Source organism: Micropterus dolomieu, linkage group LG01 (assembly GCF_021292245.1).
Source record: "Micropterus dolomieu isolate WLL.071019.BEF.003 ecotype Adirondacks linkage group LG01, ASM2129224v1, whole genome shotgun sequence".
Taxonomy (NCBI): domain Eukaryota; kingdom Metazoa; phylum Chordata; class Actinopteri; order Centrarchiformes; family Centrarchidae; genus Micropterus; species Micropterus dolomieu.
The window spans coordinates 51,935,282-51,954,103 of NC_060150.1; the positions used below are offsets into that span (position 1 = coordinate 51,935,282).

At 39.5% G+C, this 18,822-nt stretch overlaps 2 protein-coding genes across 5 annotated transcripts in view; both read right to left on the bottom strand.

The window, feature by feature from the left end:
* Positions 1 to 18,822, bottom strand: part of LOC123969173 (zinc finger protein 878-like) — a 63,631-nt gene that overhangs the window by 19,451 nt on the left and 25,358 nt on the right. For 2 of the 4 annotated variants that reach the window (XM_046046336.1, XM_046046329.1), the window contains exon 3: positions 5,823 to 6,338. The exons of 1 other annotated variant lie outside the window; for it this stretch is intronic. In XM_046046336.1, coding sequence (XP_045902292.1) covers positions 5,823 to 6,338 — 516 coding nt within the window. Of the gene's footprint in view, positions 1 to 5,822; positions 6,339 to 6,511; positions 6,753 to 18,822 lie in introns of those variants that run through there. One more of the 4 variants, XM_046046357.1, reaches the window with a different exon arrangement.
* LOC123970628 (zinc finger protein 436-like) lies at positions 4,101 to 5,817 on the bottom strand (the record flags this gene model as incomplete). The annotated part of the gene is made up of 1 exon (XM_046048774.1): positions 4,101 to 5,817. A coding segment is annotated over one exon (852 nt), but the record flags the coding sequence as incomplete, so codon positions are not given.

The following is an 18,822-nucleotide window of genomic DNA, read 5'->3' on the forward strand; positions in this document are numbered from 1 at the left end:
GCAGAAATCACGGATTTTGTGGATTAATGGTTAATGTGGGACAGATGTTTTCAAAGTGGTGCTGAAGTTGTCTGTTTTCTGCTGGGCAGGTAATTAACTTTGTTTGTCAGACTTTAGCGATGCAAATAAAAACTGTTGGTTGAGAGCTTTAGCTATTAGCTGGCCATAATCACAGAGACCCATGTTTCCCCTGTCAGTGGTATGAAATATGGATTAATTTCATGGCGTCTACTTATTCCCCAGTCTGTGGTTTGGCTTTGCCAGTTACTTAGCGAGACAATCAGCTGATCAGTAACGTTAATTGGCAATAAAACCATAACGTTAGCTTAGAGCATGGAAGCATCAGCCAGCTACACTTTTACTGACTGGTAGAAAAAAATGTATTGTTAGTTGGATTGGTTTATTCTCCAGCGCTGTGCTTTGGCTTGTGGTGTTATGTTAGTTGGATTAATTTCCTGTAGTTATCTCTATCTCTCCAGCACTCTGTTTTTGGCTTTGTATATCGCTGATCGCAATAAAACGTGAGCTTTCAGCATCGAAGCTCAGATCAGCCAGCTGAACTTTGAAAAAATATGTAGTTGGATTGTAACTTCATGTAGTTCTTCCAGCGCTCCGTTATGGCTTTGTTATGTGGACAGAAATGTGCCGTTACCTTCCTGAGACAAACAGCTGATGAATATTATTGGTAATAAAACGGTAACAGCAGAGAAGCTCAGATCAGCAGCTAAACTTCACATTTTACTGCCCTGGTGGATAACATGCATTTCTTTTTACTGCTAATGGTGATATATAACAAGGCCGTGTGCCTATCAAGTGACCAATAATGAATACTTTACGAATTTGCATTAAAAAGTTATTGGATATTGCGTCCCACTGTGCACACAAATACTGTATGTAATTTGTACTTTCACATGCTAAATGCCCATTAAAACGTTTACCACAAATTATGGCTGTCAGTACTACTTTGTGTTTCTGTTGTATTTCAAAAAATTCAAGACATTTTGGTAATAGTTGCAGATTGCTTATCTAATTAAGAAAGTGAGAGGAGCCTTGATCCTACCCAGCCAATGCCTTTGTAAACGTCATGTATTATTTTGTTTATAATGGACTGTGGTGCAGAAACAGTGAGGCTTACATTGTCTTGGTATCTGTCTGTGGTCATACTGGATGCACTAGATGTGATCATTTTTGAGATCTTCTTCATTTTCTCTGGTATGTTGTAAAATGTAAAATAATGTATTATTGAGACATCATGTAGCACTTCATTTCTTCATGTGGCTGTTGTTTATTAATGAAAAAGTAACAATAACATTCAAAAAAACATATGGTTTTACATAATTTATATAATTTCTTAACACATCTATCTAAAGAAACCTAATTTCTTGAATGGCAATCTCTTTTATCTCATAGACGATTATCTTTGTCCTGTCTCAGGCACCGTAGCTATACTGCTCGCTTGGGTAGGGAAGGGGGGGTGCAATTTGCAACCCTTACCACTAGCTGTCACTAGAACTTACACACTGAACCTTTAACGTTATATAAGCCGTGTGCTAGCTTCCCGGGGCAGGGGAAACACTTTCTATCGGGGATAACTACCTTGACAAGGCATGACAAAACTAGTAACAGCGCTACTTGTAGCGATGCTACTGCCCAACACTGGATATATATATAGATCTATATACATTTAATAGGTTTCATAATTGTATAATACTCCCAAATTATAGTCCCACTTCAATTGAGCCTATATTGCGCACTGTTTATTCATGAAACAACAGGGAGAGGATACCACAATGTTTTTTGACCTGTTTCTTTCTCTCCCTGGGATCAACAACGATTAAAACATTAGTGTTACAGTGTGCAATGATCACTTCTCTTTCTAGTTGCTGGATTTCCAAGTCAGTTTCCTCAGTACCTCTTTTTATCTCCATATCTAAATCCAAGTACTGCCGGGGTTTTGCTGATATTTTATTTTGTTAATTTTTTCAAGTGTGTGCAGTTCAGATATCTAAAAGATTGTAAAACACTCATCAATTAGCACAGCAGGAACTGTGCACCTGTGGATGTCCTTCAGGTAATACTTACTAGATTGTCAGACTGTGGGACTACAGCCTCATGGTCAAGTTACCATTATGATACAGTATTTTCTATGAGCACCACATCACCGACTTCTTATCAATTATCCATATTGACAGTACAACATTTTCACACAAAATTGACATGCCTCTCTGCCAACACCTATTGTATATATAGCCTGCACTTATTGAAAGTATTTGTTAAATGAATAAATAAAAATGTTGCTTGCAATGAAAAATGTTAAATAACTGAAAATGCTTTAAGGAAGGTTTATTTGCACAATAAGAAAACATGCAATGCAAACATAGAAGAAACATGTGCATTGTCCAAAACAATTAACTTAAGCTAAAGGAAAAGGCACTGATTACTGCATTTTATTTGTATATTTCAACTGTCACCTGCCAGCTGGATTTTGTGTTTCCTTTTATATAAATAAAGGCATTTCCAGCATAAATTGGTACAGAATATTTCTTAGTCACACCCCAAATCTGAGCCCTTAAATGTCCCCACCACTTTTCAACACAAAGTGAAGCCCTTGGGTAGGGTGTGTGCCATGCTGTAGTGACAATGATGATGATTAGTTCAATTAAGGTTAATGATTATAACATAATAATAACGCTATCATAAAGTGAGACTGTAACCTACCGCTGGTGATCACCCACTGTCATACATGCATAAGCTATTTGACATTGTTTTTGTAGCTAGCATAGCTAACTGTCCTAATGGCTGAGGTAAGGTTATTTTTTCAGCGATGCGTTGGCACGCTGCGGTGAAAATGACTTGTAGGCTACTTGTACTTCAGTATGAGTTGTGTACTCCATGGCCACCTCTGATCACCATGGAGTCAATAAATGAGTGTGAATTAATTATGCACGGCACAAACCCCTCAGCTGGTTTGGGGGAATATTACAGTAGGTTCACGTTATACGGAATAATGGTGTATTGGTCCGACCAATTTTTTTGGGCCAAAAATGCCAGGGCCGATTTTTTTGTCCTGGTCCAGACCTGGTTATGTGGTATATACGAAGTTAAGCAGTGCAATTGGTCTCAAATTATCTTATATTCTTTTATCTTTGCCAGCTTTAGGAATCAGTGTGATTAAACCTTGTTTCATGCTTGACATCAGTTCTTTCTTCTCTATACACTCTCAGTGCTTGGAATAAAATATTTCTTACATCATTCCAAAAGAACAAATTGGTTGTGAGCCCATTCGTCCCAGGGAATTTGTTGATCTTCAAAATCACTGACCCGCTTTCAACTGATGACATTTTATTAAAAACTTGTCAGGGGTTGCTGACATGACAAACAGAATTTAAAAACGACAATCAAAATAATATCAAATTATATTTCTTTCAATCAACTAATTAGTCAACTCCTGCTTGTAGAAACAGTTGGGTAGTTTAATGTATAATAAAACATATTGTTTTAATTCCTCATGTGTTTTGTTTGTAAAAAATCTTATATTTCTAAAGTAACTGAAACTGTATAAGTAGAAGTACAAAGCAGGGAAGTTAGTATTTTCTGAACTACTGTCTTTGACTCCCAGACATTTGTTTTACTTTGCCGATAATAATTTTGCACAAAAACAAATAAGCAGTTCTGGAAGAAGTTATTCGGGGTCTGTGTCGACGCTGTGTCGAGATCCCGAAGCACAGACGTTTCGAAAAACTGCTCCAAAGTGTGGTTCAAAACAACGTCACGTGACCGTAGTGAAGCGAGTGCGTTTCACCCGTTTCGACAGGTGGCGCACCGGCCGCTTCTACGCTTGATTCAGTGTTTGGAACAAACCACACGACACGATCCTTTGATTATTAGCAGTAGCAACATGCTGTAGTATATCCGCACCTGTAGGCCTATGATGGCAAAAAAAATACTTATCTTTGCCAGCAACAAATGTTCCATGATGTGACCAAATTTTTCCAAGGCTGGGGATGTCAATTATGAAAAAAAAACAGACTCAAACAGCTGAATAGAAATTGTGATTTGCTTTTGAGAAAAGCGTTGGCTAAATGAAACACACAGATGTGTTTTATTTAAACACACTTTTATTGCGATCCCCATCTGCTGTCTCTGACAATCTGAAAGCGTTTGTTTGTATGTTGATTTCTCCCAAATCCTGTTGGTCATGTATTGATAAGACGATTAGAATTGTAAACGCGGGTCAGTCATTGTTTCAATGAAACCCCTCCCAAGATGTGTCGATATCAAAAATGACCAGTAGGTGTCACCGTGGCAGTGGCAGATGGTGATGGAGGTGAGGATGGTCTCAATGATGGTGGTGTAGAAGTGCACCATCATTGTCTTTTTCAAGCTGAACCTCTTCAGCTGCCGCAGGAAGTACATCGTCTGCTGGGCTTCATCTCCATCCTGGGAGATGATGGTGCCCAGGAAGCAGAAGGACTCCACAGTCAAACAGGGTGATGGGGGAAGAAGTCCAGAAGATAGAGATATGTTTTCCCAGCTTCACGTGCTGCTTCCTGTCAGACAGGAAGTCTGTGAACCACCATGCAGGTAGAGCCAGGCACGCTAAGCTGGGAGAGCTTGACCTGCAGCAGTTTGGATGATGGTAATGAAAGCAGAGCTGAAATCCACAAACAGGATCCTGGCGTAGGTTCCTGAGGAGTCCAGGTGCTGGAGGTGTAGTGAAGGGCCATGTTTACTGCATCGTCCACAGACATGTTGGCTCTGTAGACGAACTGCAGGGGCAGTCCAGGGGTCGGAACTTTTAGCACAAGTGCTTCACTGATGCAGCTCTTCACTTCTATGAGTTCTTCTGTGTTTTGACCACAAACCTCTAGAACTGAATCTTTTCCCACGAGATTACTTGTCTGTATGCTGCCTTCTGTTCTGTGTCAAATCAGACGCAACAACACATCTTTTCATCGTGCAAAGCTACAGCTTCTCACCTTTGTGTTCTCTTGTTATGTGGGTTTTCAATTGACGACTTGCTCTGAAAGCCTTCCCACATTTTTCACAAGAATATGGTTTCTCACCTGTGTGGGTTCTTACATGGAGTTGCAACTGATTGCTGGTTCTGAAAGCTTTCCCACATGTTTCACAAGCATATGGCTTCTCACCTGTGTGGGTTCTTATATGGAGTTCCAAGTGATTGCTGGTTCTGAAGGCTTTCCCACATGTTTCACAAGCATACGGCTTCTCTCCTGTGTGGGTTCTTATATGAAGTTGCAAGTGATTGCTGATTCTGAAGTCTTTCCCACATGTTTCACAAGAATACGGCTTTTCACCTGTGTGGGTTCTCACATGAGCTATCATGTTACTCCTTTGGCTAAAAGATTTTCTACATGTTTTGCAAGAATACGGCTTTTCACCCGTGTGGGTTCTCGTATGACTTATAAATGTTTTAGTGTCACGGAATCTTTTCCCACAGATTTTGCAAAGGTACGGCTTCTCACCTGTGTGGGATCTTTTATGAACATGCAAGTGTTCGCTGGTTCTGAAGTCTTTAGCACATATTTCACAAGAATACGGCTTCTCACCTGTGTGGGTTCTCAAATGGGCTATCATGTTACTCCTTTGGCTAAAAGATTTTCTGCATGTATTGCAAGAATACGGCTTCTCACCTGTGTGGGTTCTTGTATGGTGTTGCAAGTGATCGCTGGTTCTGAAGTCTTTCCCACATGTTTTGCAAGAATATGGTTTCTCACCTGTGTGGGTTCTTATATGGCGTATCAATGCACTGCTAGTTTTGAAGTCTTTTAAACATGTTTTGCAAGAAAATTGCTTCTCACCTGTGTGAATTCTCAGGTGTTTCTGAAAATCTGACTTGGACTGAAAATCTTTTCCACATGTGTCACATGTGAAAGACTTTTTACCTGTGTGAGGATCATGGTAAACCTCTGACATGGTAGACTTGTGTACATTGTTTCTGGGGCTTCTGCTATTGTGATCTTGATTCTTTAGTTTTGGCTCTGCATCTCTAGTTGATCCTGAGTCTTCATGCTCGCCTCCTTTCTGATCTTGGCTCTCAGCTACATGACAGTTGTGAGAGAGGAGCTGGTGGTCACTTTTCAGTTCTGCTTCACTGTGGTCACTTTCCTCATAAGTAGGAGTCAACATAAAGGTGTCAGTCTCCTGCTTCACTACAAGCTGCTCTCCCTCCTGACTGGTACAGAGTTCCTCCTGTTCCTCTTTAACCTGTGGAGGCTGTGGGTCCTCCTGGTCCAGACCGGGGATCCTCTCCTGAATCCAGAGCTGCTGGTCAGCCAGAACCTCCTCCTCCTTACAGACATGTTGCTGTGGGAGCTCTAGAGGGACAGAGAGAAAAAGGGACAGGCTAACGTTACTACTGTGATGGGAAAGAAAGAAATGCAGAGACGCGGGAAAAGGAGTCCAAGTATATTGTATTTAAAACACTTTTAATTTTATATCAGTCTATTTCCTTTGTTTTGCGTTACTTATATAATGAACCTTTCCTCACCTATCCTGTGTAACTTTATTTCGGGTTTCCAAACGATATCCAGCAGTCTGCGCTGACGATCGATCTCTTCCTCGTACTCGACGATAGTGTTTTTAAAAACTCTGAATATTTCTTCAGCAGCAGCAGTTAGTCGCTCGTTGACAAACTCTCTCAAACTCCCAACTGAAGACATTGTTGATTAATTACAAATGAAATAATTAGCGGAGTTACTATTACAATAACTCATTCTAGCGAATGTCAAAATAAAAAGACGCTGCAAACGCTGGAGCTTGTATTGTTTACTTCCGCCGGATGTCACATTATTAAATTCCGACAGCAGAAGTGCGGTAGCTTTCATTCCGCTTTCAACTGATGACATTTTATTCACTTGTGTTTATTGTCAGCAGTAACAAAAATCCTGTACTTGAATAAAAGTACAGATATATTTTCTAAATATTGCTCCACTAAAAGTAGAAGTCTTCAACTTAATTTTTTCTAGAGTAGAAACGTAGGCCTACCTAATCCACAGTGAAAATCATTAATTGTTATTTGATACAAAATAGTTCATCTTTAACCAATACCAACAGTAAAATCCTGCTTTCACATTAATGCATGAGTAATAACCTACTGATATAATACATAATAGTAGAACAATCACAGGGGACATTTTTCATTCTGCAGTGAGTAGCCTACATTTTCCTTATTATATTTACACATATGTACAGTAACCTTTTCAAATCAGTACTTTTACTTGTAACAGAGTATTTGTACAGTGAGGTATTAGTACTTTTACTTAAGTAATCTGAGTACTTTGTCCACCACTGTTCCTAATAGACCCCCAAGGTTTTATTTTCTTCCTGTCTGACTTTTTTTTTATTTACCTGTTCCTCTCCGTATAGGTCAGTGTGCCAAACTATGCAGACTGTGATTCTTACTGCTGAATCATTAATAGCTGCAGCATGTTTGTCTTATATAATTATATCTAGCCATTTTGCTACTATTACGGTTCGGAACAGTTGCGGCTGTGATTGCGATCTGACCTTTCTTTACCCCGTTAGAGGGAAGAATTTAAAAAGATTCGTGGCGCTGTGGGGAGCCCCCAGCTGCAGTATGGACAGGGCTGGATTGGTAATCTGGCACACCGGGCAAATGCCCGCTGGGCTGACGCACCTTTGGGGCCGGTGTTGTAAATTATTTATTTATATAACTGTTTTCTTTTTTTTAAACTTCAGACGGAGGCCGCCAAATGCCCAAAAACAACCAATATGTTTGCCACCGGGGCTGCCTCTTGACAATACATCATATGGGGTTCAGGTCAGGCGAGTTGGTGTGGCCAATCAAGCACAGTAATACCATGGTCAGCAAACCTAGTGGTTTTGACCCTGTAGGCAGATGCCACGTCCTGCTGGAAAATGAAATCAGCATCTCCATAAAGATTTATGTGTAATTAATCTAGAATATGTCAAAGTTTCGTATTTTTTAAATCTGTAATATCAGCAGACTTTGGCATTTCCACAATAACAGCAACTTCGTTTTTTTATGTAAATTCTAGATTACATTTCCAATTTTAATGTATACTCTCCCCTAGTTTTTAAAGTTTTCAAAAAGTTCAAATAATTTTTTTAACCATTGTTTATATATTATTGGCTTTTGTATTAGTGAAACCTATTTCTGATCATATATATATATATATATATATATATATATATATATATATATATATATATATATATATATATATACTGATAGTGATCAAGATCAATATCAATGTGTGTGTATATATATATACACACACACATTGATATTGATCTTGTATGCCTATGATTAAGTCACACCGACATTGATATCAAAAATTAACAAAAGTTTCTAATTTTAGATGAAGGCTAAAGCAAACCGATCATATAGAGACACAGATTGTCTGTACCACCCTGTTACCCGTGAACCACCCCATCACAGGGTCATATTGTTAAAAAATAATTGAAAGGAAGTGAAATTTTCCATAAATGAATATTGAATAAAATTCTTGTTTTGTGGACTAATCAAATAAATGTAACTTTTATTAGACATTTTTAAGTGAATTAGTATTGTTTGTACGAACAATGAGGCCACTGATATGTTGAATTCATATTTCAAGATTGAAAATCTAAGAATAATAAAAAATTATTAAATTACATATTTTATATTGATGGTTTCTAACAAAAGAACATTTTACTAGTACATTTTTAAAATGTATTTCTTGTATTACTACTCAAAGGGTGTACATATTATCAGTGACAGGGTGGTACAAGAATGGCTCCCATGTCTCAATAAAAAGGATAGGAAGAAAAGGATTTTGTGCATGAGGTGGGAAAATATGTTTTCTGAGGGGTTTAACATATCTTTATAAATTCTAAGTAAAAAAAAAGTTTGCTCTGGATGAAAATTTGGAAAAAATTTGGAAAGAAAATGGCACCCCTTTCATAGAATGACTCATGCCACTATCAAAGCTACCTGGGCTTCCATAACACCTCAGCAGTGCCATGGGCTGATTGCCTCCATGTCATGTCGCATTGATGCAGTATTTCATGCAAAAGGACCTCAGACCAAGTACTGAGTCCATAAAACATTTTTCAGAACTTTTCAAAAGGTTGACATTTCTGTATTATAAATTCTTTATTTTAATATTCTAATATTTTGAGATGCACATGTAGGTTCCATTTAATCAATTGTAACAATCATTACAACAGGAAGGAGAACCACCCGGTCACATCCCTTACCACCCCATCACAAGTTTTATTGTGACGTGGTGGTAAATTTCTAAAATGGCTGCAGTTCTCTATGTGGTTAAATTCCTGACCTAGCATACATGTATTCAATGTGAAATATCATTTTCTTTGCATTAATAGTGTAAAAATTTTAATAAAAATCAGTTTTCCCAATCTATTTTGCATGACAGGGTGGTTGGTTTGAGCTTGACAGACCCTGTCTAACACAAAAAATTAACAAATAAACAATGTAAATCAATCTCAGTACATGCCTGCCTTTGTTCTAGGCAGCACCAAAAGCTCAAATGATGTCACTTCCTCTTTGTGATGTCATTTAAAGCAAGATTTTTTTTGGGCCAGAACAAGTTAGTATGATGGGGTGGTAAGTCAAACTGAGCGTCGCACAAAAATAATAAAATATTTACAAAAACTAATGTTTTTAAATAATCTATTTATATCTTGAGTAAACAGGGACACAAATATAATCCTGAAAATAATCATGGTTTGAAAAAAATAGTAATAGTATGTTATTCTTTAGAAATAGTATTTTTATTAAATATCATTCAATTCAATTCAATTTTATTTATAAAGCACCAAATCACAACAACAATTATCTCACAGCGCTTTTCATAAAAGGCCAGGTCTATCATGCTAACAAGAACAATTGAATTAATAGCTTTAAGCTTTGGAAACACACTTTGGGATATTTTTGTAACTTATACATCTCATCAAACGTTGCGGACCCAAATGGCACCCGTTTCATAGAATGACTCAGCTGTAGTACCCTGCACAGAGCAGGCACAGGCACTTGAAGGAGTAAAGGAGAGCTGTGGCCGCTGACAGGCAGAGGAGGAGGCAACGGCGTCGCCAGGTCATGTTTTGACTGTAGCCCCGAATGTAACTCAACAACAGCAACAAAAATATTTTCCATGTTAACATGCATACAGATACAGTTAACATGCAGATAAGAGCTAAGGGTAAGAGCGGAAGCTACTCGCAATAATATTGCTACGTTTTGTATGAAGTTCACGTAACGTGACCCCCGCCGTTTCCCAGCCTGCCTGTGAGTAAGCACGAGAGGGGAGAGAGAGAGAGAGAGATAGCGCAATGCTCACAGCTTCAGGGCTTGTCCACAACTTCTGAATTGTCTCTAGCAAAATTGTAATCAACAGTCTACATTTACATATGTGTTGTCGGTTAGTGTCTAGTCAGTGTATTATCACAAACGGTTGACAGTCGCCGCAAAGTAGTGAGACAATATCATGACACCTGGCGCTCAGGGTAGCGCTCGTGCTGCCGTTTCTGTCCCCCTCGCTGTGAGACACTACTGTTTCATTGTCTCCAGGATGCTTCATTCCCTCTAAAGCGGCTGTGAGCTGCACTTTGAAAGTGAACATTTGTGTGGAATCGTGGTGATATTTCTGTGTGATCACAAGTGTTTTCAGTTTCGGTTTTCTTTCTCTGGTGAAGAGCAGTGCGCTCCTCTCATCGAGTATAGGCTACAAGTTAAATAATTTATTTACATAAAAAAATGTGCTACAATCGTCCCATAAAGCATAGGCCAATCCTGACATTGTTCTGGCCCAGTGACATCTCTTACAGCCCCGACTGCCTCCCCCTCTGCTCGAGCTGTTTCTTGTGTTGTGGGTCAAAAAAATAAGTATTCGCCAAATGCGCGAAAATAACCGATTTATAGATATAAACTAATAAAAAAAGAATAAGCTACTGATTACTACATTACATTCTATTATATTTTTATATTCTGAATCATCATCTGCCACCTATATTTTGTCCTTCCCTTTATAAAACTAAAGACATTTCCACCATAAATTGGTGCAGAAAATGTCTCCAGAATTCAGGAAATTAAGTGTTTAATGCTCAGAATCTTCAGGGGGAGGACCCCCAGACGCCCCAATATTTAATTAATAAATACTTTTTTTACTTTATTAAAATTGATTAAGCTAATTTATCATTGAGGTGAAAAGGTGCCATATGCACATTAACAACGACTTTAGGCTACTTCAGGCATGCCTGCATGTATGTAGACTAAATTGTATGAGAAAGGTTGATCTACAGGACAAACAATCCAGAATGCCTGACAGCCTTACTGCATTATATTACACTATATATTTTTTATTTTGAATTGTCACCTCAGACATTTCCTCAATAAATTGGTGCAAAAAATTCACCAGAATGCAGGAAATTAAGTGTTTAAAGCCCAGATATTTCAGGGGGAGGACCCCCAGACCCCCCTCTTAAATATTTTTTAAAACATTTTTTATCAGTAGTAATTATAAAAATCATAATAAATGTATTTATATGGCCTATGATATTTAATAATTAAAATGTAGCTCAATGATTTATAGGGTTCAGTTTGACTAATGGCATAAAAAGGCAGCATTTTTGAGGGTTGATACAAGTCTCCAGAATGTAGGAAATAAATAAGTGGGGAGTACCCCCAGACCCCCTCAACTATTTCGTCAAAAAATTTTTTTTCAAAAATACTAAGCCTATTTAAATATATTATTGTCTTGTTGTCATGGCCCCACTATTTGTGCAGTGTCAAGTCTCATGGGCTAAGAGTTTTGTCAAACGCCTAATCTTAAAAGCAAGGATAGTGTATTGGTGAGGGGTGTCCGAATTATTCAAACAATTCAAAGGACAATAGGTTAAGCCCTTGTGAGCTGAGAAAAATCATTTTAGATTATTTTAATAAAAATGATATGGTGTCAGGGTTGCAAATCAAAGCTAATTCTAGCTTTTTCTCAGGTAGATGGTAGATATGGAATGAAGTGTTACACTCAAGGTCAAGGACAGAGTTAGTTATATAAATAAAAAGACAAAACTCTAAAATAAATGTTTCTTATTCAGATAATATGAGTAACAGGGTTGCATTGGTTACAGTAACACACTCAATCATGCACTGTAAAAAAAAAAAAAAAATCCTGTTGTTCTTAACGGAACAAAACTGTAAATAAGTTTACAGTACAACCTGTAAATTGTACAGTTTAGAATTGTTATTTACAAAAAGATACATTTTAAATCTGTAAATTCAACAGCTCTTTTCTGCTGAATTAGCATTAGCATGCTGCTTCTGAACAAATTTTTTCAGCAATATTTACATGCAGTTGTTGCTTATTATACACTGAATCCCATTCAATTTAACTTCCTCTGGAGCGTGTGGCTTCCTCCAGCAACTTAAGTTAACTTCATCAACTCGAATAGTTCACCTGTGACCTGCTCTGCTCCTCTCCGTGTACACACACACACACACACACAGAGCCCCCTCAGTGACCCATCTGGCACCCAAAGCTGAAACTGTGCTGCTATCTCTTGTACGGTAGATGCTGCAAAGTTAATAATGTTGGGTTATTGTTTCTTATTTCATGGGCTATATGGGATTTTGGAGCAATGCGTATAATAGTTTTTAAGTATTACATTTTAGGAGTTCAATAGTTTAATTTGTCCTAAGGCAATGAGTAATCCTTTTAAATAATTGTGATCTCAATATTGACCAAAATAATTAGCAGCCCTACATGACCATTTAATTCATGAAATTATAGAACATCTGTTGTGTGAAACTGCACCTCTACCTTCTTTCTGTACATATATTAAAGCATAACATTATTACAGCACAGTGATGTTGTGCTACGTTATAGTTTTAACACAGCCGTACTGTAACTTTAGTCCCGCTAGTGTTTACAGCTAACAGCTGATGAGAGTTGTTCTTTGTCCGCTCCACTTCAGAGCCTTGACAGGGTTCTACCGGGAGCTGAATTACCCCCGAGGTCGTCTCCTCTCCAGAACAAACAACAAACATTAAAACACAGCCACAGCAACGTTAACGTTAGCCCTGTGGTGTGTTACAGCTAACAGCTAATCCAGGTCTGCCAGAGAACGCAACGTAACTTTTACTTTTTATTTATCAACAGAGCCGTGCTGTTGTTTCACAGCTCCTGATTGGTAAACAACCTGGTCGTGTTTGAGAGTGATGTGCTCATGTTTGTTTCTCTGTCTGCAGAATCCAGACCTGATGTGGCCCATTCTGCGTCCAGACCTGCCAAACTGCTGTGTTTATATGTGTTTATTTCTCTGTTCCTCTCTCTGTGCTGGAGTTCTTTAAGAACTTGGTGGCTTGATCCAGATTATTATTAAATTGGTTGAATTTTAATAAGAGTGTGTTTATTCATATAGTGTATCAGGCTTATTACTTCTATATACGCAAATCTGATATTAATATTTTACTCATGGATAGAGACATTAGGCTGCTGTATGAATGAGCACTTTAGAGATCATGATAGTAATTATATACATGAGCCTTTATATGGCAGGTCTGGTTGTATACTCAGGAAAGATTTTGAAAAGGGAAGGATTTAGCTGGAGTAGTGGATTGCATGTAGACAAATATTTCTGTGGTTTTTACATGGTTTGAATTTGGTTGTGGGCCCAGGGGGGTTTATATAATGATGATAGAGAGTGATCAAGAGGTGCATTATACTTCATACTACCGTCAATTAAAGCAAGACAGGCTGCCTTCCGTGTTTGAGAACGGCGCTGTTTTTTAATCGCCCACTAGAGGGCTGCAGTGACCACAATAACCAGCCTAGTTCAAATGAACGAAATGAACGAAATGACTCAACAAAAGATTAGTTCATTTTAATGAACGAGATTCAAAGATTGGAGTCTGTCAAAAGAGTCGAACTTGCCATCACTACTGTAAAGTAGCCTACACCCTTGTTCTAAAGCAGACAGTCAAGTTGTTATGGTGTGTTGGACAAAGAGGACCCAAAAGCAACGCTCAGGATGAACAGGTTTTATTGAGGGAAAAAAAGGGGTTGAGGGAGTGGAGGTGAGGGAGAGGTGGACGCTGAGGAAATACGGGCACGGGGAACTGAGGAGAGTGAGACAAGGGAGGCCGGGGCACTGAGGACCGAGGAAGTAAGGAGGCACGGGAGAACTGACCCGGGGGGGTTGGTGGGGGAGTGTGGTGGCAGGCTGACTGGCTAGGCACGGGGAAGAGCTGGGAGGACGCCGTGGAAGAGGTCCGAGGGGAGAGGGCAGGATGGCGAGCCCACCTGACACTACAGAGGACGGAGGTGAGTGAACCTGGAGAGGAGACAGACAGACAGACAGGGTTAGACGCAGGGAAAACAAAGTACAGGGAAACAGATTACTCAGGGGCTAGAGCGATGAGGTGGCACGAGGTTAGGAGCAATGACGATCAAGCAGGGACGGACCCAGTCGCCTGTCCGCTGCCGGCAGTGCTTTCGTTCCTCCAGTTGCTCATGGACGGGGGGCTGGCGTTCAGTATGGTTAAAACTTACACTACAGCCATTTCGTCCTGTCACGAGGGCTTCGGGGACAGGACTTTGTTCTCCCACCCCCTGGTGAAGCGTTTCCTTAGGGGGGTGCGGAGGCGCAGGCCTGTTGCCCCACTGTGGGATTTGCCGCTGTTTACGCGCCTTAACCCAAGCCCCGTTTTGGCCTTTGGAGAGATCTGAGTTGACCTGAGATTCCTTTCAGCTAAGGTAGCCTTGCTCCTGGCTCTGACATCGGCCAAGAGGGTCAGCGATCTGGCTGCCCTCTCTGTGGCTCTGTCATGTCTCAAGATTCAGGGCGACGGCAGCTTGGCTGTTCTGTGCCCTAACCCAGTGTTCATGCCTAAAAGCACTACGTTTCAGTCGCGGGTCATCACCCTCTCGGATTCTTTTCCTCCCTCCCATGGGTCGGTGGAGGACGCCACGTCCCACCTCCTCTGCCGGTGCGAGTGCTGTCCTGCAGCTTCTGTTTGTGCACTACAGGGAGTGGTCCAAGGGACTTCCCCTGTAGCGACATTGCATACAGTGATAAAGTATTCAATAGTAAACTATTTACACTTAACTATGTACAGCAATATTTAGACTGAGGAAAGTCCAGTGTTCCAGCAGAAGCAGAAGTTGTTGTCTCCTACAGATGACCCTCGGTACTGCAATGGATATTCTTACAACTCATGAGAGGCAATGTCGCTACCGCTACCTGCTGGTGTAGCTAATAAACTGCTCTCACACATACAGATCTCTGTTTACAGATCTCTGTGGTACGGAGTGTGTAAATGACCTTTATTAATCTCAGCATCTTTGAAATACTGGTTGTTTTATATGCTTATTCATATCATACGGTATCTTCTGAAATTAGATCATTATTTGGCACATTATTTTAAATTTTAATGTCAGGGCTTTTATTTTGAAGGCGTCTTGCCGGAAAAGAGAAAACGGTCAACAATCAATCTTTTTTGTTTGTTTAGCACCCAGCTGAAAAGGGTACAAGGTTTGTTATAATTTCGTTTCATGTGCTGTTTAATGTTCAGTCACATGGTGGTGCCTTTTCATCATTTCATCAGAGTTTTATGCTATTGTGTTTAAGCTAGCAAGATATGCTATTGTATGCTATTTTACCTCAATGAAGGTAGTTCTATTGGTCTTAAAGGGCAATTATCCCGGTAGAGTTTGCTTGGTAGTACAGTGTAAAGAAATGCAGCATATGTGTGTTTTACAGTAACTGCAAACTATGGTTAAATAAGGTTAAAGCTGCATATGTGGCATAAAATACACTGCTCAAAAAAATAAAGGGAACACTAAAATAACACATCCTAGATCTGAATGAATGAAATAATCTCATTAAATACTCCTTTCTTTACATAGTTGAATGTGCTGACAACAAAATCACACAAATTTGATTTCCATTGATAATTTTTATCAACCCATGGAGGTCTGGATTTGGAGTCACACTCAAAATCAAAGTGGAAAACCACACTACAGGCTGATCCAACTTTGATGTAATGTCCTTAAAACAAGTCAAAATGAGGCTCAGTAGTATGTGTGGCCTCCACGTGCCTGGGCATGCTCCTGATGAGGTGGCGGATGGTCTCCTGAGGGATCTCCTCCTAATCCTGAACTAAAGCATCCGCCAACTCCTGGACAGTCTGTGGTGCAACATGGCGTTGGTGGATGGAGCGAGACATGATGCCCCAGATGTGCTCAGTTGGATTCAGGTCTGGGGAACGGGCGGGCCGGTCCATAGCATCAATGCCTTCCTCTTGCAGGAACTGCTGACACACTCCAGCCACATGAGGTAGCATTGTCTTGCATTAGAAGGAACCCAGGGTCAACCGCACCATCATATGGTCTCACAAGGTGTCTGAGGATCTCATCTTGGTACCTAATGGCAGTCAGGCTACCTCTGGCGAGCACATGGAGGGCTGTGCGGCTCCCCAAAGAAATGCCAGCCCACACCATTACTGACCCACCGCCAAACCGGTCATGCTGGAGGATGTTGCAGGCAGCAGAACGTTCTCCACGGCGTCTCCAGACTCGTCAGTCACGTCTGTCTCATGTGCTCAGTGTGAACCTGCTTTCATCTGTGAAGAGCACAGGGCGCCAGTGGCGAATTTGCCAATCTTGGTGTTCTCTGGCAAATGCCAAATGTCCTGCGCGGTGTTGGGCTGTAAGCACAACCCCCACCTGTGGACGTCGGGCCCTCATACCACCCTCATGGAGTCTGTTTCTGCCCGTTTGAGCAGACACATGCACATTTGTGGCCTGCTGGAGGTCATTTTGCAGGGCTCAGGCAGTGCTCCTCCTGCTCCTCCTTGCACAAAGGCGGAGGTAGCGGTCCTGCTGCTGGGTTGTTGCCCTCCTATGGCCTCCTCCACGTCTCCTGATGTACTGGCCTGTATCCTGGTAGCACCTCCATGCTCTGGACACTACGCTGACAGACACAGCAAACCTTCTTGCCACAGCTCGCATTGATGTGCCATCCTGGATGAGCTGCACTACCTGAGCCACTTGTGTGGGTATTAGACTCCGTCTCATGCTACCACTAGAGTGAAAGCACCGCCAGCATTCAAAAGTGACCAAAACATCAGCCAGGAAACATAGGAACTGAGAAGTGGTCTGTGGTCACCACCTGCAGAACCACTCCTTTATTGGGGGTGTCTTGCTAATTGCCTATAATTTCCATCTGTTGTCTATTCCATTTGCACAACAGCATGTGAAATTGATTGTGAATCAGTGTTGCTTCCTAAGTGGACAGTTTGATTTCACAGGAGTGTGATTGACTTTGACTTTTCCCTTTATTTTTTTGAGCAGTGTACTTTTATTAAAAATTAATTAAGAAGTTTATTATGCTTACTTATAGCACTCTTATCAGAGGTTGTCACTAAGCTAACAGTTTAAAAAAGGTGATATTTCATGATTGGAATATAAAAGGAGAGTAATGCTTTTATTTTTATTTTTCTCTTTCGTAGCTACTTTCAAGGTGTATTCAGGTTTATGGAGCTACAGTATCGTCCTATTTTCCCCTGAATAAAGCCATTGTGAACCATCAGTAAAAGCGTAGACCATCATTCAGCCGGGGATGCTACAGAGTGGACAAAATTCCACAAATGCGTAAAAAGGAAGTCACAAATATAACGTGACCTGCAAATTGACAGGAAATGATCCGCAAATGTGCAAAAACTGTTTTGTGTGAAAAAATAGATCCACAAATGCGTAAATAACACTTTGTATGTGAAATTAAAATGTGTGTACAGAGTAAATTGTACATATTTGCATAATGCACTGTATTTTTGTGGATATGATTTTTTTTTTTCACAACACAAATATACATATTTTTAGATAGTGAAATATTTGCGCATCATAGTACACATTTGGATTTTATTATAAAATCTTCCATAGTTTTTGTACATATTCTCATCTGTAAATTATAACATATGAATTTGTAAAATGTAATACAGTTTCTTTCTGTAAATCAAAAAATCTACCTGACAAAAAACACAATTTCTCGTAATTTCTTACGTTGTAATTTTTACTGCATTGTATTGTTGTATGTATGTATTCTTACTTTAAAATGAACAGTTGTGTTTGGTTCAGTGTTTTGCAAAATATTTCTGAAACATTACTTCACTGTTTTTTTTATTAACAGTATTTTTATGTCATGATTTTACAGTAATTTACTGTTAATTCCACAGACTTATTTTACAGTGGGCTAAAAAGATTGAAAAAATATGAAAAATAGAAAAGAGGACTTGGTGATGTGACTGTTTTTTCTCTTCCTCTGACAGGCTAAATGGGTTTCAGTAATGCACACGTGTTGTGGGACACAACTTCTGTGCATAAATACTATTATTTAAAATATGTTGATGATTTCAAAAAATGTTTAAACAATTATAAAAGACATATCAAGAAATGATGATACAAAAAAAGTAGATTTAAAACTTATTTTAACTGTTATATTTGACAAATTGGTCATAAAGAAGGAGGGACAAGAGAAAAATGGCATTTTAGGGGGTGCTGGAAAGCTATTTTGCATTATACATTATATTTTGGAGCCACTTTTTCTACAACTATATTTACATTTCGTCTCAGGACAAGAATGATTCACACAACAAGTGCATGTTTTAGTATTTTGTACATGTATTATTTGAAATTTAATGGGTGGGACAGAAAATGTCCTCCAATTCTGAAATGACCCTTTTAAAAACTCTGAATATATAAATATAAAATTCATGTGGCAGGTGACAATTTAAAATATCAATACATAACCGAATAT